This window comes from Podarcis melisellensis (genome assembly GCF_964234715.1).
Source record: "Podarcis melisellensis genome assembly, chromosome: 15".
Classification (NCBI taxonomy): domain Eukaryota; kingdom Metazoa; phylum Chordata; class Lepidosauria; order Squamata; family Lacertidae; genus Podarcis; species Podarcis melisellensis.
Genome location: NC_138532.1, coordinates 9,763,857 through 9,788,635, shown reverse-complemented (window position 1 = coordinate 9,788,635; position 24,779 = coordinate 9,763,857). Strand labels below are relative to the sequence as shown.

The 24,779-nt window shown below is 48.5% G+C and overlaps 1 protein-coding gene across 1 annotated transcript in view; it reads right to left on the bottom strand.

The window, feature by feature from the left end:
* Positions 1-458: 458 nt before the first annotated feature.
* ADGRA2 (adhesion G protein-coupled receptor A2) overlaps positions 459-24,779 on the bottom strand; it is a 107,666-nt gene continuing 83,345 nt past the window's right edge. The window contains exons 5-19 of the mRNA XM_081890851.1: positions 24,672-24,743; positions 22,979-23,142; positions 21,956-22,169; positions 19,161-19,325; positions 13,185-13,380; positions 12,646-12,795; positions 10,175-10,336; positions 9,000-9,209; positions 6,922-7,126; positions 5,846-6,054; positions 4,611-4,738; positions 4,166-4,289; positions 3,355-3,500; positions 2,874-2,963; positions 459-1,770 (exon numbers count right to left, since the gene is read on the bottom strand). Coding sequence (XP_081746977.1) covers positions 534-1,770; positions 2,874-2,963; positions 3,355-3,500; positions 4,166-4,289; positions 4,611-4,738; positions 5,846-6,054; positions 6,922-7,126; positions 9,000-9,209; positions 10,175-10,336; positions 12,646-12,795; positions 13,185-13,380; positions 19,161-19,325; positions 21,956-22,169; positions 22,979-23,142; positions 24,672-24,743 — 3,472 coding nt within the window. The 3' untranslated portion in view covers positions 459-533. The remainder of the gene's footprint in view (positions 1,771-2,873; positions 2,964-3,354; positions 3,501-4,165; positions 4,290-4,610; positions 4,739-5,845; positions 6,055-6,921; positions 7,127-8,999; positions 9,210-10,174; positions 10,337-12,645; positions 12,796-13,184; positions 13,381-19,160; positions 19,326-21,955; positions 22,170-22,978; positions 23,143-24,671; positions 24,744-24,779) is intronic.

The window sequence follows — 24,779 nt, the reverse complement described above, 5'->3', positions numbered from 1 at the left end:
TCAAATGGATAGCAATTTTGCCTATACATATGTACATACAACGCTAGAGATTTCAGCTTATAAACACTGCTTTCCTTGGTATGCCATACCAAAAAAATAAAATAAAAAAGCACCTAGGATCTAAGTGACATGCAGAAGGGATATAATATAGATTGCAATGCTCCAGAACAAATGATTGTCTTTCACCGTACAAATTAGGCCACCACTGCTCGTTCGGTGGGGACAGGAAAAGATCCCCAGGAACAAAGAGCAGCCAAGTCACCTGGTGCACAGGATATAGGTGATGGAGGTCATGGTGTGGTTCCTAGGATGTGATGCACGTACCCTCTCCCTACCCTGCCCCCTTGCAACTCAGATGTCAGGTGACCTTTCCTCTCGACTGCAGGGCAGGGAGTCTGGGAACGTGGTCAACCAGACACTGCCCAAGCCCCACATAGTGCACACCATCAGCCTCTGCAAGATGCCAGTGCCTTGCTAATTCCTGCCCGAGGCTGGGGAAACCTGCTCCAGCCCCCTGGCCCTTTGACCCTTCCCTACACAGTCGTCTCGCTCTTCCAGAGACCCGTTTTCATGCCGGCTGCGCTGTCAGCCCCGGTGAGGTTTATGTCGTACTCGCTGCCCTTCAGCCCCCCATTCTGATTGGCCGTGTTGAGAGGGAAGGAGCGCCTCTTAGTCTCTTTTTCCGCTGCGGCATTGGCCTGGTGCTTGAGGTTGTCTCGGCTGGTGCTCCTCCGCTGGCCTTGGCTGAAGTCTGCCCCGTGGTGGTGGCCGCCGCTGCCGTCGCTCAAGTCGGACTGCGTCAGGGCCAACTCCAGGCTTGGGACCACCCCCTGGCGCCGATTGTTCAAAGGGCTGTTCCGACTGCTTTGGTAGCTCTCCGAGTGGCTGGTGGGGAGGCTGCCGCTCTCACTGGTAGGGTGCTCCGAGGACGGCCCCCGCAGAGCCTTCAGGCGCTGCTGGTGTTTCCCTTCCCGGTACTGCTTAGTCCTGCTTTTGTGGTGTCTGCTGCGGCTGTGCAGGTTGTTGGCATACCTGGCCGGCGGGGTGCTTTTGCTATTACAAGGCTCGGCGTCCTCATAGCAGGCCGTCTGCGAAGGGCTGCCATCTGCCTGGCCGAGGGCCACTTGCAGGTTGTTGAGTTTGCAAGGCCCCGGGGCGGAATTGCTGCTGCTGGGGGAAGAGGAGGACTTGATGGACTGAGCCGCCTCGGGGCTGCAGCCAATGAAGACCTGGGAGCCGTCCTCCACTCCCATTCCCGGGTGCACGTAGGCTTGCATGGGCAAAGCATTCCTGTAAGATGGGCAGCAGGCGAACCACGAGCCCTGCACGTCTCGGCGGCGCGCGCAGTGGTGGGCAAAGATGAAGAGCCCCAACGCCACAGCCGTGACTCCGTAGAGGCAGCTGAAGGCGACCTTCAGGAGGAACCAGCGCTGGGACACCGCCATGGCCCCGAAGGTCCAGAGAGTGATGTACAGGAAATGGGTGATGACAAGAGCCCAGAACTGCACCCCTAAGGAGTAAACGCCGTCGATGTCGGCACTGTGCGGGGTAGAATTCAGCGTGACCAAGATGGACCCCGAGTCTGTCAAGAGGTTGCTGCTGCCGCCCAGCCGCTGACGCATTTCCAGGGGTTTGGGCGCCTCTTTGGGGTTCTTGGCTTGGCACTGCAATCGGATTCCGGCACACAGGAAGTAAATCCAAGTGACGAGCAGGACGAAAGCTGCAGGCACGTAGAAGGCCCCAATGCTTGGCTGACAAGCCAGCCAGCAACTGCAGGGAAATGGGGAGAGGGGGAAGGTTCAGTAGAGCTATCAAGTGGATCTGAAGTAACTGGGAGAATGTAGGGTGAGTCCTGGGAGATCAACCCAAAGGTCTGCCACAGCAATGGAAAGCCCATGCCCCTCCATTTGTTGCTAATATGGTTACCAGATTTTTTTCCAATGAATTGGAACACTTTTTTTTTTTAGCTAGTGGGGATTTTTTTTTTTTAGTAGTGGGGATGGTGAGGCAAAAGACCCTGGGCCCAAGCACACATGCATATTATATAAAGGTGCAAAGCCCTTCTTTTGCACCCTGTGAAACATAAATGCGCAGTTTTTAAAAAACTGGGCAACGGCTGCCCACCCACAACGTCCGAGCCTCCCCCAATCTCCTTTCCCATTCCCCCTTTGTTTTGACTAATTGGGGGAAGGCTTGGGAGTCATGGGCGGGTGGCGGTTGGCCAGTTTTTTATAAAAAAACTCTGCACATTTATGTTTCACAGCGTGCAAAAGAAGGGCTTTGCACCTTGCCTGGCAGAGAAACCATGCACCTTGCGCCCCTCCTGTGGCTAATAATTACTGCATTGCTTGGTTGTTATGTATTTCCCAAACAGGAGTTAACCATAGGAGTGTTACAAAGATTTGGTGCCTGGGCTTGGCATAGCTGCCTGTCAAGTCCCATGCTTTAGTAGGGTGACTCTATGCTAATCCCTGAAGCCTCTTGCCTTGCCTTCTCCAAGCACGAAACAGCGAGAGGAGAAGGAAGAGTAACCACGGTAGGCCTTGTTCTCTGTGGGAGGTGTGATTTGAGTCCAGAAGGAAGTGAATAATCTCTGCCGAAAGAGGCACACTAAGAGCATCTAGCCCAGCAGCAGCTAATATGCTGGACTCCAGATTTTTTGGGAGGGACTACAACTCCCATCTTTCCTGATCATTGGCTACACTAGCTGGATCTGATGAGAGTCCTGCAATAGGTGGAAGGAGCAACATTGGCTAGTCCTGATCTATCCCAGGAATTGTGAGATGCAACCAGTTTTCCAAAGTCCTGCCCCTAATTGGGGTCCCAACACATGAAGCCTTGCTGTATAAAAAGGAGCATTTTGGATTACTTACTAGGAGTCATGATCCCCGTAGTTATGGATATTGACTGCTGCTGTAATCCCACAGATGATGAGGGGGATCCCACCAGCTATCAGGTAGAATCTGAAACACAAAGAAAGTCCCCACTGTTGATCTCCTGGATGCGGGAATTATACCTGCAAACCTTCCACGGGCTGGAGACTGAGAGACTAAGTCCCCCTCTCTTGGTTCAAAAAGGAGCAATCCACTTCCCAAAGGCACTAGAGTTGTCTTGTAAGAAGAGCTGCTGGATCAGGCCAATGGCCTGTCAAGTCCAGCATCCTGTTCTCACATTGGCCAGCCAGATGCCTGAGCACAACAGCACTCTCCCCTTTGGTGGTTTCCAGTAACTGGTATTCAGAATCATTACTGCCATCGCGGCTAGTTTCCTCTTGAACCCAGTTTTGTAAACGTGGAGCAGGGGCGTCTCCCGCAGCCTACAGCTCCCTCCCTACGAGACCTTCTCCCTCGTTACCGTAGCATTGGGCGGGGGGCTGGCTGGGGGGCTTCCCCTTCCTGCTGCTGTGGTGCCTTCCACGTGGCCTCCTTGTAGATCACTCTCACCATCACCGCCATCCACAGGAGAGTCGACAAGGCAGAGTAGTGCAGAATGATGCCAACCTGTAGAGGGCAAAGGAAGAGTACACAGTCATCTCCTGGGGGTTAGCTGCACTCAAGGGCTGGGAGACACTTGCCAGATCTGGGATGGAATGCCCCATGACAACGGCGCTTCCAGGAATGCTGTCGGCAGTGATGCCATCTCCGTGTTATTTATTCCATTTAATAATGTGATGCCATGCCCACGGGGCATTCTTACAGAGGCAAAAGCAGCCTGCTGCTGTTTCCTATGGGTGCAACACCAGTGTGCCACTGGAAAGACAACTGCTTGCCCACAGGATGAAGTCCTCCTTGCCATACTCAGGAGTGACTACATTATTACATGAGCACTGTTCCACATCAATTTATATTTTCACCTACATACATTCATTCGGAATAAGATGGGTTTATGAAGCAATTCTATATCCTCCCACCACGCTGACGAAGAATTCTACGAGACAGTATATATCCAGAATCACTGTTCAGTGTCGGACATCATATTTGCTGAATACACAAAGCTTCACAGCTTGTCTTTCATCGTACAAAGTCTGGTACCTCGCTTCATTTAAAGATTTTTAGACTAAAGATTTCATTTTGGAGTTGTTATGGTTTGAAGGAATTCTGTAAAAGATTGTTTATTGCGTATGTACAGGGTCATCGTGTTGCCTATACATTGCTGACATACTCACCGCTTGGCAGATGACCACGTAGTTGGTAAGGGTGACGCCCCCCGCGAAAACGGCCGACGTCATGGCAATGTGAAAGCAGAGGTTGAGCAGCATGTGCCAGCACTTCCGGGAGATGTGAATGGTGCTGCGGGAAAAACAGGCAAAAAGGAAGGTGGGTGGAGGAGCCGAGGAAGGACCACAGGCCGGCGGTGGCTGGTGCCCATTGTGGCAGGTAGGGCGGAAGGCAAGGTACACCAACAGCAGGTAGATTTGCAGCCAAGGGCAGTGAATTCTGGATCAATCCCCATCCTCCCCACTGCTGAGTCCTACAAAGTTGACACTGAGACAAAGGAGGAGGTGGGAGAAGCTGGCAGGCAGTGACACCCGCCGGCTTTGTTGCAAGTAAGAAGCCAAGGACATGGTGGCAGGATGAGGCCAGGCAAGGGAGATGGGGCAGGATACTCACCTGTGGTTGATGATGTACGTGATAATGGTGGCAAAGAGGCACAGGAGGAGGAGGGCAGTGCAGCTGTAAATGACAGGGTGCAGCACCTCAGCTGGGCTCGGGGACTCACGTGGAAAGTTGCTCAGTTCCTGTGTTTAATAATAATAATAATAATAATAATAATAATAATAATAATAATAATAATATATTTCTTATACCCTGCCCATCTGACTGGGTTACCCCAGCCACTCTGGGCGGCTTCCAACAAAACACAGAGCGGGGAGGGAAGCCTCAACTATGAAACACTTCCCAAAACAGGACTGCCTTCAGATGTCTTCTAAAAGTTGTGTAGTTCTTTATCTCCTTGGCATCTGATGGGAGGGTGTTCTACAGGGCGGGAGCCACTACCGAGAAGGCCCTCTGTCTGATTCCCTGCAACCTCACTTATCACAGGGAGGGAATTGCCAGAAACCCTCAGAGCTGGACCTTGGTGTCTGGGCTGAACGATGGGGGTGGAGACACTCCTTCAGGTATGCTGGGCTGAGACCGTTTAGGGCTTTAAAGGTCAGCACCAACACTTTGAATAAGGTCTAACAGAGCGCAGTGGTTATAAATTAAGGCAGCTTAATTTAAATTAAAGCACTGAGGGGGATCTCGGTGTTCCAGCTCCTGTGGAGAGTTCACTACCTGCATGGCAGCCTTAGCTGAATATGTTGGGAAACTGTGTACGTGCAGCTACTCACACAGAGTCAATTAAGGTTTGGCAGACAGCCAGAAGGCAATCTGAAGGAGTAAGTCTGCCTGGTGATAACAGAGACATGGAGACAGCGCCCTGATTGGTCAAGCTCTCTCAAGGGAGTGATAATTAATGGCCTACTAACTGGAATGTGTTAGTTCAGTATTTCAGAGTTCAGTAGTTCTGTGTCAGTGTAGGAGTTGTGAGTCGTGTCAGAGAGAGCTAGCAAAAGATCCGTGTTCTGTTCCTGTAAATAGTCCACTGTATATAATAAACACCTAACTACAAGTTCCTGGTTCTTGCTTCGTCTATCCTGTCTGCAGCCAAGTTGCCAATTGCCTCCGTGGATTCTGCACTTACTCTGCTAGGTCTGGCTAAGGTCCTGCAGCTAGTCAGAAAGTTGCAAAACACCAAATAGGTTTTGCCAATAGAATATAGCTGGGCAAAGCAACCCAAACCTCCCTTGGGCTAGGCAGGTGCTGGATTATGTGGGCCAGTCCACCCCCCGCCCATGCCTCACCATCAGCACAGCGACGTTGCCAAGGTGCCGGCAGCTGACGGTGGTGACGTTGGGCTCCAGGCCAATCAGCTGGCAGCCTTCAGCTCTCCAGCCCCCGTACCCAGCCAGCACGTCAAAGTCCCAGGAAGCGGCCATGCGGTCTGTGCCCTCGCCCAAATGCCGCAGCGAGATGACGACGGGCTCACTGAAGTTGCTTGCTCCACAGCCATCTGGGGAAGAGCAAACGAGGAATGGGCAAAGTGGCTGCAAGCTGCCTTCAGGCTGAGCGGAACAGATGTTGTCTTGCACAGGAGAGAACGATAGAGTACTATCCCTCCCCTAACGCATAATAATAATAATAATAATAATAATAATAATAATAATAATACATATTCATTATTTCCTGAGCAGTTGCCTGCTTCATTTGGTTATTCCTTTCCTCATTCTTAAAGGAAAGACAAACAGTATGAATGTTGACTTTCAGACACGGGTTCTTAAGCAATGCCCTTTGAGGCACGAGTAACCAGCGTGGAGAGCGGGTGGCACTGTGGTCTAAACCACTGAGCCTCTTGGGCTTGCTGATCGGAAGGTCAGCAGTTCAAATCCCCACGACGGAGTGAGCTCCCGTTGTTCAGTCCCAGCTCCTGCCAACCTAGCAATTCGAAAGCACACCAGCGCAAGTAGATAAATAGGTACCACTGTGGTGGGAAGGTAAATGGTGTTTCCGTGCGCTCTGGTTTTTATCAAGGTGTTCTGTTGCACCAGAAGCAGTTTAGTCATGCTAGTCGCATGACCCAGAAAGCTGCCTGTGGACAAACGCCGACTCCCTCAGCTTGAAGCGAGATGAGCGCCACACCCCATAGTTGCCTTTGACTGGACTTAACCATCTTAAAGGTCTTTTACCTTTACCTTCCATATGATTTGGACTACAACTCCCATCATCCCCAGCCAGTGTGGCCTGTGTTTAGGGAAGATGAGCTCCCCACCCCCCAGAAACCCATCTGAAGGACCCCATGTTGGCTAGCCAAACCAAAAAAGGCAGGTCAGGTCATACAGCCTGTTCCATACAGCCACTGCCCGGGCACTGGGATCCTTACGTGTTCCTGCATAGATCACCGGAGTGGCCACACTGCGCCTTTTGCCATCATCTGCCAGGTGTGAAGAGTTTCCAGTGCTGCAGAAGAGCTTGCCGTTGCGGAATGCCAGGAACTGGAGCTTGTACTTGTGAGCTGAGGGGTAGGGAGGAGCCGACGGGCAGAAGAGACCAGGAGGCAACTGAATGGAGGCCAGAGCAATGCTGTTCTGATGGGACAGGGAACAAAGGGGTCACCCAGCAAAACAACGACAACCCAGTCCCAGCCTGGGGACACACGCAGGGAACTTGACTTCTACCAGTTCAGTTTCTTGTCCACGTTGCCAGGTACAGCTGGAGTAGCCCACCCCTTCATTCATTCATTCATTCATTCATAAATCCATTCCTTCCTTTCTTTGCATTAAGTTACAATGGGTTGCATCCAATGCCAGTCCCACACAGACTAATTAAAGATAATTGGCATGTCCAGGGGTCTGCAACCTTTAAGACAAAAAGAGCCACTTGGACCCATTTCCGAAGGAAAAGAAAAACTGGGAGCCGCAAAACTCGTCATTATAAAAATAAGTTTTTTGTCACTTTTTTATTATTTCTTTGTTTGACCCCTCAGAATTACTCCTCCTCATAGAAATAAACGTTAAATTAACAAGTTACCTTTTTGTGTGTGTGTGTGTTCTTCACTCCCCTTCAAAACAGTGACCAGCGTACATGCCCCCTTTCAATGCAGTGACCAGCGTACATGCCCCTTACAATGTAGCGGGTGGGTGGGTGGGAAGGTGACGTCGGGACGGTGCGTGACTAACACACGCACCGCCCCCATGCGACATCACAGCCAGTACAGCGCCCGCCACAGTGGGGAGTGTCGGGGCGCACAATGCGCCTCCTCCCCTCGCTAGTATCCACCCCGGAGCTGCGGCAAAGGTGTAAAAGAGCCACATGTGGCTCCGGAACCGCAGGTTGCTGACCCCTGGGCATGTCTAACTTGGGATGCAGGTGGTGCTGTGGTCTAACCACAGAGCTTAGTGCTTGCCGATCAGAAGGTCGGTGGTTCGAATCCCCATGACGGGGTGAGCTCCTGTTGTTCAGTCTCTGCTCCTGTCAACCTAGCAGTTCGAAAGCATGTCAAGTGCAAGTAGATAAATAGGTACCGCTCCGGTGGGAAGGTAAATGGCATTTCCATGCACTGCTCTGGTTCGCCAGAAGTGGCTTAGTCATGCTGGCCACATGACCCGGAAGCTGTCTGCGGAGAAACGCTGGCTCCCTTGGCCTATAGAGCGAGATGAGCGCGCAACCCCAGAGTCGTCCGCGACTGGACCTAACGGTCAGGGGTCCCTTTACCTTTACCTTGGGCCCATTAATTTCAAAGGGTCTGTTCTGAGTAAAGCTAAGATGGCTACAGACCATTTATTTGTCTGTTTATTTAAAAACAAACTGCATGAGAATTTGTTTTTAAATATGCGTTTCTCAACAGATTTCCTCTCAAACTTTTCTAAACACATTTCACCCTAACATACAGGTTGGTACTCTCCTTAAGCCCCAAAATTGTGTTGCAAAAGTTGGAGTAGTGCGACATCTGAAAGACAGCTACATTCTGCTCCGTACAAAGCATGTCAGGGGGAGGTTTGAGAAATAACCCAGCATAGTGGCAGAGCTTCTGCTTTGCCTACAGAAGGTCCCAGGTTCCATCTCTGACATCTCTAGGGAGGGCTGAGAAGGACCCCGTTCTGAAATCCTAGCAAACTGCTTCCGGTCAGTGTAGACAATACTGGTCTCAATGCGCCAACCGTCTGACCCCATATAAGGAAGCTTCCTACGTTCCCAAATCCTTTCCCCCCATGTTATGGTGCTGACCCAAATGCCTCCTTCTCAACTCAGTGGTTGCTTTTTTAGGTTGTGAGACCTGATCATGGACCTCCCACTTCAGGTCTGGTTTGAGTAGCAGACTCTCTGAATGCAGTTCATCTGCACTTGCCCTGCCCATGCAAGGGCTGCCTGGATTTCTGCTCTGCTTACTTTATTCTATAACGGTTTGCCAAGATCCTTTCCTCTCCTTTATCCACCCGACCCTGCCCTTCCCCACCTCACCTTGATGTGAAAGCTGGCCAGGGAGATGTTTGGCCGCCCCGTGGCACACCGGAACTTCAGCTGCTGGTCTGCCAGGGACTCGGCATATCGCTCCTGCCGGTGCGGCCGACTGCTGAGCACCACCTCGCGCTTCTGAAAGGCCGTGCAGCTCAGGCCCACATAGCTGTCTGGCTTGATCAGGTAGGCCTCAAAAGCAATGTTCCTCGTGTTCTGCCAAAGCAAAGGTACCCGACTTGGGCAAAGCTGTCCTTTCCACTTTCCCTTGTCTTAAGCTTAGTTCTTCCCATCCATTTGCAATTTATTTATAGTATATACTTATTTTTTAAAGCCCTCCCGAAAGTTCATCGCATTTTGGTGTGCCTTTTTCTTAATATAATGGCATGTTTGTATGCAATTTTGCCTAAGACCCACATATCTGCACAGTGATTTTCCCCAATATAACGCATTTTCTGTACATTATTTTCACTAATATACCCATTTCTATGCATGCTTTACCCCAATATGTGCAATTTTTTGGGGGGGCAGACATTACTTGGTGGGACAGCTGCATTGCAAAAGTGCAAATTTTGAGGAAGGTGGTGTTTCAGTTTTCATATTGTTTCAGGAAGTGTGAATAAGGTAAATTCTCATTTAAATCGTATTTCTCCCCCATTTTTTACTCCCAGGTAAAGAGTATCATTGTTCGGCATGGTGGCACAGATCCACACTCTTGTGTCCATCCGTCCCCCCTGTTAACTTGCAACTACCCCTTTTGTCTCAATACGAATATTTCTTACTACCCACACCTTAATATTATTCCTCCGATTGATTTGTTCCAAGTTCAATGAGTCCCTTAATAAATTGCCCTGCAGTGACCTCCTCCATCCCTCATTCCCTTGCTCTCTCCAAGCGTAGCTGGTGGTACCAGTCGCCATTTCAAGTTCCCCCAATGCTACCATGGCCGCTCCAGGGCACTGTGGGAAATTCAAAATGGCAGGCAGCTCCCAGATAAGCCCATGGACAGGTTGCTGGATGGGTAACTGAGCTGACTGTCAGCACTGGTGAGCCCTGTCAAAGTGCTTGGTCCCCAGCAGCTGCCCAAGAATACTGGGTGTGTCCGTGCCGCCCGTGTTCCTTAGTTCCAAACAGCCCACAACCCTCCCCTCCCCCTCTGAACATCTCTCGGTGTGACCTACCACGGCTATGTACTGAGAGCTGGTGCTGAGAGTGTAGGCGGCAATCTTCTCTAGAGAGCGGACGATGCTGGTGCAAGCCTTTTCCTCAATCTGAGCCATCCACAGAACGTGGTCGTCCACTAGCATCATGTTGCTGGCCATCTCCACAATGACGTCCGTGAGCTGCGGGAAGGCAGACAAGGGTGAGATCTTCCAAGGCATTGCTGGGAAAACCCCAGGGCTGCAGCAAAAGAGATGATTTAAATCAGGGACGGAGAACCTGCGGCCATTCAGATGTTGCTGGATTTCAGCTCCATGCTGCCTGGGGTTGGTGGGGCTAGGAGTCCATCAGCGTCTGAAGGCAGTGATAGAAACTGGGGTAGAAAATCTAGGAGCCAAATGGCTTCTGGGACCTGGGTTGTGGGCGCCAAAACAGAATGTCTAGTGGCCACTGGCGGGACGGGGGACGGGGAGATCAGCAACACTTTTTATTTATTATTTTGATAAGCACGAATTAATATGCAATTCACATAAGCGACACATCGTTAATATCACATTTTTAGCAGAAATTGTTCATACATGTTTAATTTGGTGTTTACAATAAAAATACAGTGGTACCTCAGGTTACAGATGCTTCAGGTTACAGACGCTTCAGGTTACAGACTCCGCTAACCCAGAAATAGTACCTCGGGTTAAGAACTTTGCTTCAGGATGAGAACAGAAATCGTGCAGCGGCAGTGGGAGGCCCCATTAGCTAAAGTGGTACCTCAGGTTAAGAACAGTTTCAGGTTAAGAACAGACCTCCAGAACGAATTAAGTTCTTAACACAAGGTACCACTGTATTGGTACCATACTTCAGCTCTCAAAACACTCTACTCTTTATTGTTAAACTCCTTAACATATTGTCTATCCTTAAGATATACTATGAGGCTTCAAAACACATACATTTCAGTAATCCTTGAGTGTCAGCCAGGCACACACAAAAATGGCACCCAGACTTTTTGAGGTGCTCACTAATGGAGAATCTTTAGGCGCAAAATGCGCCTGATGCCCTGCTAATTTCGAAGCCTGTCTAGAGGACCTCAGCTTCCCCACCCTGCTTTAAATGCAAAGAGCGCTCTGGACAATGCACAGGACATGGAAGCGAGACCCCATCCATCCAGCATTAGAACCCTGCTCAATCTTGGTCCAGACTCCTGTTCTTAAAGAGACCAGATGGCTTTAAGAAGCCTGCAAGCGAGGCCTGAGCACAACCTGGCATTCCCAACAACTTTGTGCTGTGAGGCATCAGGGCCTTGTCCACTATTGCTTCCAATCCACCACTACGGAAAGAGGAATGCAAATGGATAAAATTGATGGTAACTGCAGCCAGACAGGTTATAGCGAGTAACTGGAAAAATCCAGAAGAGCTAGGGGTGAACCAATGGGGGGAAAAACTGAATAATATTATAACTTTAGAATATCTAACTGTGAAGATACACAGAATGAAAGGGTTTAAGGTCAGTGAGAAAGAGGAGGATTGGTTTGAGAAGATACTGAATTATTTGGGTAGGTTTGAACAATTTGGGGCAATTAAAATGTTAAAAGTTAAATAAACCTTGTGGAGGGAGGAGTGTTAAGGTATATGGAAGTGTACATATGGTTGATTTGAATATGTTATTATTGAATATTGTTGAATATGTATATTATTGAATATTGCATACCCAATGTATCAGCCGCTTGGGGGGTTTCACTGTTTGTGTTTTGGTGGTTTTTAAAAAAACAAAATATAATATATATAAAAATACCACTATGGGCCTGTGGCTCCGAGAATAATAATAATAATAATAATAATAATAATAATAATAATAAAAATTTATTGTACCCCACTCATCTGACTGCGTTTTCCAAGCCACTCTGGGTTGCTTCCAACCAGGTATAAAGAAACACACCAAAATATCAAAGCTTCCCAAAACAGGGCTGCCTTCAAATGTCTTCTGAAAGTCATATGATTATTTATCTCCTTGCCATCTGACAGGAGGACGTTCCACAGGGAGGGGGCCACCACCGAGAAGGCCTTCTGCCTGGTTCCCTGTAACTTCGCTTCTCACAGTGAGGGAACCACTGTGAGAGGACCTCAGGGTCCGGGCAAGATGATGGGTGCGGAGACGCTCCTTCGGATATATTGGGCTGAGGCTGTTTAAGGCTTTGAAGCTCTGCATCAACACTTTGAATTGTGCTCAGAAACGTACTGGGAACCAGCGTAGACTGGTTTTATATGGTCCCAGCGGCTGCTCCCAGTCACCAGTCTAGCTGCCACATTCTGGATTAGTTGCAGTTTCCACATCACCTTCAAAGGTAGCCCCATGTGGAAGGTTTCTCTCTAGGGAATCCTCTGTGTTTTGAGGCACAGAGGAAAAGACAACAGGAATCGCAGGCAAGCAGCTTGCTCCCTGCATTGCATTTGGGGAAAGCAAAGGACCTAGGAATGCGGTTACACATGACTCAGTTACCTGCTTAATCTGATCCACGTAACCAGTGAACTTCTCAATCATCTGGGAAACGTAGATGACATCCATCATGTCCGAGAAATTTGCCGCCTCGGCTGTGTAGACACGCAGCTGGTGTGCCAGGGTCAGGGCGTTGGAGGCGTTGATGGGCATCTGGGAGCACAGAAAAGGGGTTGGGCCCCATGTCAACATAGTGCTTGATACATAAAATAAGAGAGGTAGCCCAGGTGTTATGCTCAGCGGCAGAACACCTACTCTGCAGGAAGGTCCCAGGTTCTACCCCTAGTGCCTCCACCTGGGACTGGGAATACCCCCTGCCTGAAACCCGGGAGTGCTGCTGCCGGTCTGAGCAGGGTATATAAGACAATATTGCAGAGCCTCCACATTTGCTTCTCTGGGCCAGGCCAACCACTCCTAACAGAGAAAAGGACATTGAAGGCATGGCTGGCTGGGAGCTGGCATAGCCATGCCAACTGTGCAGCTGCAAGGGAGGGCAAGGCAAGCCCCTGGCAATGACAGGGGCACCCCGAGGAGCAACCCACCAGCACAAAGGTGTAGAGGACACGAGTGATATCGTTGGTGTACAAGCAGTGGGAATAGTCCCCTTCCTCCCAGCGGCCTGTGCGGTCACAGCGCCTCCACGCTTGCTTCTCCAAGCCAGGCCCCCCGTTCCCAGAGGCGAAGGGGTACTGCAGACATGACTGGTAGGCGGTGATGCCAGCCAAAGTGCGTGGCCACCTGCGGGCAGGGAGGAGAGAGGCATGTCATGAATTCTACTCAATATGATCCAGAGCAGAACTCCAACGTATCGTTAGCAGAGTAAAAAACTTAAACACATTGCAGAATTCCAAAAAAATAGACCAGAGGCAATTGCATTTCATCCAGCAGAGCTTTAGTGCTACTGAAGGCAAATGAGCATAATGGTCCCAAATCCAATACATTCAAGACTGGCCCTGTCCGTAAGAAATCCAGTTGCAGCAGACTTAATTTAACTTATACAGTCATACCTCGGGTTGAAGTAGCTTCAGGTTAAGCATTTTCAGGTTGCGCTCCATGGCGACCCAGAAGTAACAGAGCATGTTATTTCAGGGTTTCGCCCCTCGCGCATGTGCAGACGCTCAAAATGATGTCACGTGCATGCACAGAGGCGGCTAATCGTGACCCGCGCACGCATTCGCTTCAGGATGCGAACGGGGCTCTGGAACGGATCCCATTCGCATCCAGAGGTACCACTGTAATAAGTATAAACCTTAACGCTAAGCATCCTATCTACAGAACCCCACACCAGAAGGAAAAGAGATAGAAACAGAAAGTGAAACCCAGGCTCCTTCTAGCCTTACTATTATAGTCAGCATGATCTTGACAGAAAGAGATAACAGAACCGGTTTAAGCTAGCTGTACTCAGCTTCTCTGAAGGAATAACCCAAACATCATGAACCTTCTGCTTGTTTCTTTCACGCAGATAAGCTTCCAGAACCCTCTTGAACTAATTAGAATAGGAAAGACCTCTACACATCAGACTTTCTGTACCAAGAAATGCAAACTGACAAGGTGGCCATTTGGAGGGAGTGCTTCTGTAATGGGAGGCCCATCGGGCGACTTGTTTGGAGAGGAGGCAGGAGGAGATTGCGCAGGAGGAGTTGAAGGGAGCATGAGACGGCAGCAGGGATGGGGAAGGGTGTGCCTTGATGGTTGGGAGACCAGGAGGGTGGAGGTCACAGGGGATTAGCTGGGTACCGATGGGTTCAGGAAAGCCCTTTCCAACCTGATGTTCTCCAGGCGTCGCTAGGCTGCAACTCCTGTTATCCCTGACCATTGGCAATGCCGGCCGGAGCTGATGTGAGCGGACTGCCAGAACATCTGGAGGGCACCCTGCTGGATTTGACCAAAGGCCCAACTAGTCCTTTTCACTAGCCAACCAGATGCCTATGAGAAGTTCAGTCCTCTTATGGCTGCGCCACTCTGTTTGGATGCTCCCCTGAATTTTAAAATAATAATTCAACATATGGGGTGGGTGGAGATAAGAGAGCGAGCTACAGATCCTTCTCCCCCTCCACATTACCTTTCCATGTGAAAGATGGTTGGTGGCTGTTAGCTCTTTATGGGAGATGTGCTCAACTGTATGGTTCCCCCGTCCACAGTCTGAGGACCTTTCCACACAGCCAGGTAGTTGTGGATTCTGTGCTGCTCATACAGGAATGCTTTTGCCCACAGCTCCGTGAGGTCTTCTTCATCAATATGCCACCCCATATTAACTGCTACCCTTCTGAACCATATTTACCATTTCCACTGGCTTTTTTCTGTACCGGATTTTCCATGTGAAACAGCAAATCCAGATTAAATGGGGAAATTAATATGGGATGCCCTATTCGTTGAGAAAGTCAACCTGTAGGTGCTACACAAAACTCACACGCACAAGCAGCAAGGGAGGTGCAATGGCCACACAAGGAAGGGTCTCCTCGGTGGTGGCGCCCTGGTGGGGAATGATCTCCCTAGGGAGGCACGGCAGGTGCCATCACTATCTGCTTTTAGGTGCCAGGCAAAAAACAATTATTTTGCCCAAGCTTTTGACCTTTCACTCTTTTCTTTCTTTCTTTCTTTCTTTCTTTCTTTCTTTCTTTCTTTCTTTCTTTCTTTCAGGGGGTGCCTTGAGTTGGATCTCCTCTTTTATAAATATTACCATGGAGTGTTTAAGGTTGTTTCTACTCTTGCATTTATACTTGGTTGTGATGTTTGTTTCTGTAAGACATCTTCTGTTTACCTTTGTGAAAAAGTGACTTATTATCATTATTATTACCACCACCCCCATCATCATCAACAATTGCACAGGAAAGTTCTGTGCAATTGCCCTGAATCTCCCACATATATCTCCCCCTTGCCCTTTAAGAGAGGGCTATAGCTATGCTATATGCAGAAGGCCCCAGATTAAGTCTCTGGCATCTCCAGGTTTAGCTGCGGGAAACCCCTGGAGAGCTACTGCCAGTCAGTGTAGCCAGTACTGAGCCAGTTGGACCAATAGTCTGACTCCAACTTGATATAAGACAGCTTCCTATGGCAGGGATTCTCCTTCCTGCCTCTCCTCGTCCGCATTTGGAATAAAAATACTGGTCAGGCTGCTCCCTGATAAATATCACACAGAGTAAACGAAGGGAAGAATGGTTGCATTGCAAGCCAGTGAGCATCAAGGAAGGAGACCCCCGCTGCCTGCAACTGAATGAGAGGGTGGGGTTGGGAGAACAGGGAAAGGGATAAGGGATTGTGCCTCTAAACAGGATGAGGCCCCATGATGGGAGGGGGGTGACTTTCATGCTGTGCCACAGGGTTTGAAACAGAGAAGAAAAAATGTCTGATGCCAAATGTTTTATGGAGTAATTTATTTGCCTCCCTGGAACTCTCTCCTTGGTCCAGCTGCTTCAACATCTGGCTTGCAAAACTCTTCCTATGCCTTCTCCCTCCCATGCCGGCGGGAACAGCTGGATGAAGGCATTAGGCTGTCACATGGCTCCATCCACACACACACACACACACACACACACACCAGACGCAGACCTGATACAGCACACCCCTTGGGCTGCCTCTGCAAAAACAAACCCAGTTCCTCCTTTGGTTCTCACAGCCTATTGTCCCAGAACATAACTGGCATATGCGGTTGAAAGCAAGCTCTACCCAAGAGAACCCTAGGCTGTGTACACACCAAAACCTTGAAGTGTGTGACTTCTCCTGAAGAACCATGGGAACTGTAGTTCCAGCACCCTTAGCAAACTACTGTTCCCAGGATTTTTTTTAGGGGGAAGCAGTGTGCTTGATGTGTGCTTTAAATGTAAGGTGCGGGCTGCAAAAATGTTTATGCTATTCTCCACCATCACCGTGGTCTCTATCTCCTCCCATTAGCTACATTTGATTAGGAAATATCAGAGGCAGGAGCAGGAATGGAAAGAGGCAGAGGCTTGTATCTCATCCTCTGTTTGTTGCAATCAGCTCTGTTTGCCTTCCACTACGGTTCAGCTTCCGCTAAAACATCTTCACCTCATTATCTGCAGTGGCTAAAAGTGATGTAATTGATTTCAATGAACGTCAACAGAAGATAAATGTGAAAAAAAAATGCCATTTTTTCCAGACTGGAAAAAAAAATACTCCAATGGCGAATACTGCTCATAATGGCTTGCGTGATTTACATCCGTCCGAAGAACGTGCAAATTGAGGGAATTTCTGCTCCATGCTGGACTTCTCCAATATTTCTGGGCAGGGGATGCAATCTCAGGTCATCTCATCTGCTTTGGTCCTTTAAGCTCTTTTTTAGTCCCAGGCAATAGAGGACCAAACAATGAGGACATCTAAACCATTTCTCATCCATTCTGGGATTTAATTAGTCTCTTTCCAAGTTTTCCCATGGGATAGGAATCCTTCTGCTCTCCCCCACCCCTTCCAAATGCCTGCGGTGCCGCAAAGCTCTTCTGTGCTTTCCTAGGGTGTTGCATTTGTGTCACACACTGGAAGGATCAGGGGTTTTGGGTGCTGCTCTTCCTTGCCTCTAACCCCAGGCCATATCCTGCTCATGCAGAGTGCGGAGGCGGAAGGGGCCGGGATGGGGGGGGGGTTTGGAGGGAGAGAAGACAGGCCCGCTGTTAATTTAAGCCACATTGACTGCGCAGTAATTTATATTCCATCAAGACCCTGCCAAGGTTACAGCGGGCTCCATAAGCCTTTTTTCTCTTGCCAGAGAAATTCCAACACCTCTGCTTCTGGAGCCTGTCTGCGCTGCCAGAGCCGGGCCTCTCTCGGACAGCCTCCCTCGCAACGGACCCTTAATCATTCCCAGATCCCGGTTGCCAGAGAGATCCCCAAGCCCATCCCCTCCCTCCCCTCTCCTCTGTGCAAGAGGGGCTCTGGGAGAGCAGGGATCAGACATCCCAGGGCTGCCTGCCCCCTAGCCGAACCCTCCCGCTCAAAGGGAGCTGGAGACATGGGACCCTACGGGGCCAAGAGGCAGCAGGGATGGCAAAGAGCAAATGAATTCTCCAGTGGCGTAGCGTGGGTTGTCAGCACCCGGGGCAAGGCAAGTAATTTGCACCCCCTAACCCGTGGATTTGCGCTCCCTAACCCGTGGATTTGCGCCCCCTAACCCTAACCCCCAGATGTTGTGCCCGGTGCGGCCGGCCCCCCTGCACCCCCCATGCTACGCCACTGGAATTCTCCCATCCTTGCCAACAGCCAGCACATCTGTGGAAGCCCACCTGGCAAGCACTGGAATGGGTAGGGGAAAGCTGCAGCTAAGCGGCAGACCAGCTGCCTTGAATGCAGACCGTCCCAGATACAACCCCCACTATCCCCAGGCAGGAATGGGAGAGCTTCCTGCCAGAAACCCTTGAGAGCTTCTGCCAGTCTGTGTAGACAATACTGAGATAGATAGGCGAATGGCCTGACTCTTATAAGGCAGCTTCTTGCACTTCTGCGGAAGGGATTCCCAGCTCTTTTCTGATGTGGTCGGCACAGCAAGAAATAAACAAAGCAATGACCCCCCCCCACTTTCCCCAGCAAGTCCAATGCATCAAGCAAGAAACAAAGACTTTTTAAAGTTATCCTATTATTATTTTTTTGTTACGCTGGCTTTCCTTGCAACTCCACCAGGAAGACAGGAGAGGGCGGACGAGAGAAAGCCCAACAATATTAATTTAAGCAGTTCCTGCTTGCAGCCTTCTTAAGGAAATCAGCCCTGGGTGCTCACTGGAAGGACAGATCCTGAAGCTGAGGCTCCAATACTTTGGTCACCTCATGAGAAGAGAAGACTCCCTGGAAAAGACCCTGATGTTGGGAAAGATGGCGGGTGCAAGGAGAAGGGGACGACAGAGGACAAGATGGTTGGACAGTGTTCTCGAAGCTACCAGCATGAGTTTGACCAAACTGCAGGAGGCAGTGGAAGACAGGAGTGCCTGGCGTGCTCTGGTCCACGGGGTCACAAAGAGTCGGACACGACTAAACGACTAAACAACAAGAACAACAGCTTGCAGCCTAGGAAATCACCCTGCCATAGTACCCCTTGCACATTACAGAAGGGCGAGGTTCTAGCTTCTAAGTAATGGCAATACTGCTAGGAACCAGACTGGTATTTCAGAGGTTGGGATCATAATAGTAAGTCTGTTTGTCATTCAGCCACAACTTTCATTCTTCTTTCGAAAGTTTCCTAAAACAGGGCTCATTATATAGAGTTAAAAAAATTATCCACTGAAATGGTACTTTGGACTACATCAGCCCTGGCAGTTGCCTCGGCCACCATGCAAACACACCAGATGAGATACCAGTTTTCCACATTTGATTTAGCGCATCCCTTCTTTCGTCCATCATGCAGTCATGAAGTCTAGAAACCTGACTTAAAAACAACAGCAATGGAAGTTGGTGTTCCTTACACACGATCTCATGAAACCGGGCCCGGCACATATCAGCCTGGCTCGCTTAAGTCTTAACTCAGGCCCTGCCAGTCCAAGGCCCTCTCTGGTCCAGATCCCCATAGACTCTCCTACCTGAAGTCTCCACGGTTGTTGGTGACGCGCTCGGCTGGGCAGTATGAGGCTGACGTCTCCAGAACAACTATTTCGACCTTCTTGCTAACGTTGCCCTGAGCAGTGGAGATGGTGCACTCCCAATCGCCGCTGGCTGAGACATGGATGTTGGACAGGATCAGCTCGCTGGGGACAGACAGGGCTTTTAGAAACCATACGAGACTGAATGGTTGATAGCTTTTAGGAGACAGGTATGAGGGATTTCACAACTTTCAAATCCCAAAAATGAGGGGTGCTAAGAAGCTGTAACGTGACTTAGGAATTCAAAAGGCTTAGTATAATTAATATAATTTAGCCTTGTTTGGTAAGTAAAACATGTGTAAAATCACGCAGAAATCATTACAAATGATTGTCAGGTACTTGCAGTTATATATTAATATTATTTTTTATTATTTGCTTTTAGCATTGTTAGCATTACCTGACATTTTCTGAATGTAAAATTAAAATTCTTTGGTTTTTTGAAAGCAGTTTCTGTGCTTTTTCATCAAAACATAGACTTACCAAGCTACACGTTGTCCAATCACAAAAATGATATCAGATTTGAATTCCTCACACTCAAAAGAAAAATATATTTTTAAGACCCCTCACTGAAGAAATGTGCAAAAATTGTTTCACCCCCTAAAATGCAGGAGAATAACTTCCCACTACTTTTGGTCCCAATTTCTAACGTTTCTTTCGCACTGTAGAACCTGTTGTATTCTGGAACTGTGGCTTTTTCATCAATATGCCATCCCAAATTTAGCTTTTTCATCAATATGCTGCCATGTCACGCAAAAGTTGCTGTAAAATGGCAGGGAAGAACTGTATGCTGGGATACCACCCCAAATTGAGTCATGTGAAATTACAATGCGAAACTCCCACAATTTTCCAAGTTAACAAGGTTGCAAATTGATTTTCCCCCCCTGGAAACAATTAACACAGAAATGAGTGCTAAACATCTTCTAGATTCCACTAGATTTCCAGGAACGGCTTTTATATCATGTGAAAGATCACATAATATGTGGAAATTATCAGGTGAGAAAACAACAGGAAAACAGAATTAAGTGCTGTCTGAATACAGTCTAACTTAGTCTGCAATTAAACCAAAGCATATGGAACTGAACCAATGCAGCTTGACACATGGAAATAAATATATTAAGATACAGGAATTAAAAATGGCATATAAATTCAGCCAAAATGTACTGCGGCTCCTTAAAGAGTAGGGATGGGAGAGAAACTCAATTCAGTTTGCATTTAAAGGCAAAACTACTGTATTTGTGTTTTCTGAAAAAATGTGTGTACTGAAAACACAGCCATCCTTTGAGACTTGCACTTCTCCAAATGTTTCAATGCAGCTCTCCAGTCAAGTACGGCGGTAAAAAATGCATATACTGGGGTAAAGTATGCATGAAAATTAATATACACCATATGATTGAAAATAACATACAAAAATGCATGATATTAGGGGGTATTGCTTGCTGAAATTAGTCAAAACCACATACAAAAATGTTTTATTAGGAGAAATTCACACTAGTATGCTGACAAATTTCCACGAGGATATTTTTTTTAAAGTCACAAATAGTTGCGGAAATGTGGAGAACTGGATTTAAGACTGGGAATGTTAGAAACATGAAGAACTGAAATAGAGAGATTTGTCCATCCCTCTTAAAGGTTCACAAATTTATTATGGCACAGCTTTTCATGGATTCAAGCCCATGAAGCCTTGCATCTGATAATGATAGCTTATGCCATGATAAATTTGTTAGCAAGTCTCTCAGGTGCCTCAGGAACCCTTTTGGTTGCTTTTTGCTTTGTTGTAAGCGACAAACTTTTTCATAGCAAACGTATTTGTTGCAAGAGGCGAAGTTTTTTGTCTGCTGCAAGAGACAAACACTTCTGGGAACAACAACACGTTAAAATAGTGTGATTAGCTGTGATTCCTCTGTTGCAGGGACTTGGGTTAGATAGCCATTGGGTCCCTTCCAACACTACAGTTCTATGATTCAAAATATTCTGAAAAGCTTGTGAGATTTTTTATTTGGTTAAAAAAAAAGAAAAAAGGATTTACCTGGCACAGAAATGATCACAATGTTGGCAGCAAGTGGGTTTCCCCAGTGCCGGATTTACATATAAGCTAAACAAGCTATAGCTTAGGGCCCCACTCTCTTGGGGGCCCCAAAAAAATTTAAAGGGAAAAAAACCTGGATGTACATTTCCAAAATATAAGATAAAAATAAAAATAAAATAAAACCTACATACAGCAACAGTGTTTTGTGTTGTGTAGGCTCCTATTTGTTATGTGCAAACGGCTTGAGATACCTATTAGCTCCATAAATTACCATATAGCATATATTCAACACAAAAAACGGCGACAATTTGTTGTTGACAAAGGACAGCTGGACATATAAAAGGACCCGTTACCTTCAGCAGCTTAGGACCTCATCAAACCTAAATCCGGCCCTGGGGAGTGATACCCAAAAAATGAGGTGCTGAAATTGAGAATATTCTCTCTTGATTCTTTGCCTGTTACCTGTCTAACCTTGGATGGGATTAGACTTCCACGCAACCTGTCAAACCCTGAACTGCGTATTTGTCCTGATCTGTATCCTTCCCAAGGAACTTTGGGAACTACAGCTCACCTCTCAATAGAGTTGCAATTCCCAGCACCCTTCACAAACTACAGTTCCCATGATTCTTGTGGGGAAGCCATGTGTTTTAACTGTATGGTGCAGATGTGAAGTTTTCTCCCTTTCCCCAAGGCAGCAAAGCCCCCGTACCTTGTGATGAAGGTGCAGTCGTGGATGAGGCTCTCCTCCAGGATGATGCCGTTCCGTTCATCCCCCCGCACCAAGGCACGGTTGTGGTACCACAAAATGTGTGTGCTGTTGTCCAGGTAGCTGGCTGTGCACTGGAAAGGGAGGCGATCGCCTTGGAAGACCACTTGCCGTAAGGAGGGGATGAGCAGGTGGGTGTGCAGCTCTGGGGTCCCTTCTGCGGGAGGGAGAGCGAGATCCCACTCAGGTTGTGTAGGCAGGGAGGGTGCTGAGACCAAGACGGTCCCAGGCCCTGCCATGCAAAAATGCCAACTTGCACACAGGTGCCTCTAACACAGTTATGTCTTGCACTTAAGGTGGAAAAGTGATAACCAGAAGTTTACATAAAGGAAAGCTCATTTAGGCAACCAATTATAATTACATAGACTGAGCAAATTTCCCTCTGCTTCTGTCAGCTATGGAGAGTGTTATGTACTGAGCTGAATCCTAGAACAATAGAATCCAGAATGCAGCCGTCTGATTGGTCCACAGGAGCCACCCAATCCAGCTCCAGGTGGAAGTGAATCAGTGACCTGATTGGCCTGCAGGAGCAGCCAATCAGGCTTCTGGAGGAGGTGAATCCGCAACCTGATTGGCCTACAGGAGCAGCCTGCAATTAGCCAATCACACGGGGCCCATTGCGTAAATAATGTATATATAGCTAGACGTTTTGGGGAAAGTTTCATTCATTGCTACTATGAGCTGAATAAAGAGCATGAAATTCACACTCGACTCCAAGAAAAATACTATTTAGAAAGGGAAGCCGAGGGGTGCCCAAAGTGCCTCAACGAGGACTGAGCATGAACTGAGCTTGCTCTGTTACGGCAAGATGCTGCCTGTTTTCAGGGTCGGAAGGAAAGCGGGACGGTGTGTTCTGCAAGACGATGTGGCTGGCGAGCTGGATCAGGGCCACTCCCACCCTGCACAGGTTCCTGCCAGTCCCACTAGTAAATAAACACACCCTGCCCGTCCAGCCGGGGGCCTCACCGCAGCGCATCTGGCTTTCCCGGATGTTGCGTAGCAGCTTCCCATGCAGGCTGCCAGGGTAGATGCACAGCGTCTTGTCGGAGATCTGGACGGAGCGGTTTTTGGACCAGGCTGAGACCCAGCGCATGTTGCAGTCGCACGTCAGGTATTCGGTGGCAAAGTCACTGGAAGGGAAGGAACAGAGCCACATGCTGGGATTAAGCAGAATTGTTGTGTGGGGAAAGGGGTTGTAGAAGACAAGAAGAGGAGGCCTATGTAAAGAGCTCTGTATGGAGTGAGCTCTTCTACCTCAAAGACTGGGTGGGTAGCATACAGTCATACCTCGTTACATTCGGTTCAGGTTACGTCTTTTCAGGTTGTGTCCCGCGGCAACTCGGAAGTACCAGAAAGGGTTACTTCCGGATTTCGCCGCTCGCACATGCGCAGATGCGCAAAATGACATCACGCGCAGAAGCAGCAAATCGCAACCCGTGCGTGCACAGACATGGGTTGCGTTCCTTTCAGGTTGCAAATGGGGCTCCGGAACGGATCCTGTTCGCAACCAGAGGTACCACTGTATTCTGCTTTCAGATTTCCAACCTCGTCCAACCAGAATTTGTGTATGTGTGTGTGCGCTTTTCTTTGATGAATGCTTTTGGGGGCATTGGGGATGGGGAGGGTTGCGAACTGCATCGCAGAATTTCGATAGGTGTGAACCTTGAAGGGAAGCTGTGTTTTGCCTTGTGTATTAGCCTGCGAAGCATGAACTGTGGAGATATGCATTAAAATGAGAACTACCGTAAATGGATTTCTTCCCACCCCTTCCCTACTTTGGAGTTGATAATGGCTCTAAGAAACGGCAAGTAAGGAAGCTCTTCCAGTTTTAGCACCTAATTGGCACTGCCAGTGGTGCCCACACTTCGGCTGCTGAACCATCTTGTCCCTCGCCCTCCTGGTAAGTTGTTTATGTTGCAATTACTCTGTTTTTCAGGTTTTATATTTTGTAAACTGCTTAGAAGCCAGCTTCTAAGTGGCATAATATTTAAGTAATTATAATAAAATGGTTATGAAGAATTCTCTTCCCCCTGTGTTGTATTCGCAACATTTTAGGCATGTGCTGCTTTCTCCTAGCTAGTGCCTCCATTGCCATTATGAAAATGGGTTTAGGCGCCCATCAGTTTACCATTGTACTATCAATAGGGGTGATTCTGCTTCACAGGAAAGCTGAGCAACCATCTATGGCAACACAGTTCAAAAGGTGTCCACCACAGTGGAGGCAACACATGAGTTCAGGCTCCCATGCTCCACTCCTTGCAGAAGCTGAAAGCATGTCCCCGTGACTTCTGAGACAACCACAAGAGGTTCAGAGGAACGCCCTCATCTTGCATGGGAAAGGGGGATGCTCTCATCCTCTCAGCCCCACCCTGCTTAGGACAGCAAAATAGCATGATCTGGCACCAGCCATGACTCACATTCAACCCAATCCCAGCACCGACTGCTTAAACAGCGGTTCTCAACCTGTGGGTCCTCAGATGTTGTTAGACTACAACTCCCATCATCCCTGAGCTCTGGCCTTGCTAGCTAGGGGTGATGGGAGTTGTAGTTCAACAACATCTGGGGACCCACAGGTTGAGAAAGGCTAGCTTAAGACGAAACTCAGTTGCCTCTTCCCTGCCTGCCCCTTCTTTCAACATGCAGGAGAGGATATACTCACAGAACTTTTAGAGACAGCAGCTCATCAAAGACCCCACTCTGGATGCTGGAGAAAATATTCCCTGACATATTCCTGTGGAAGAGGAGAATGAACAAGTCATTTGAGTGG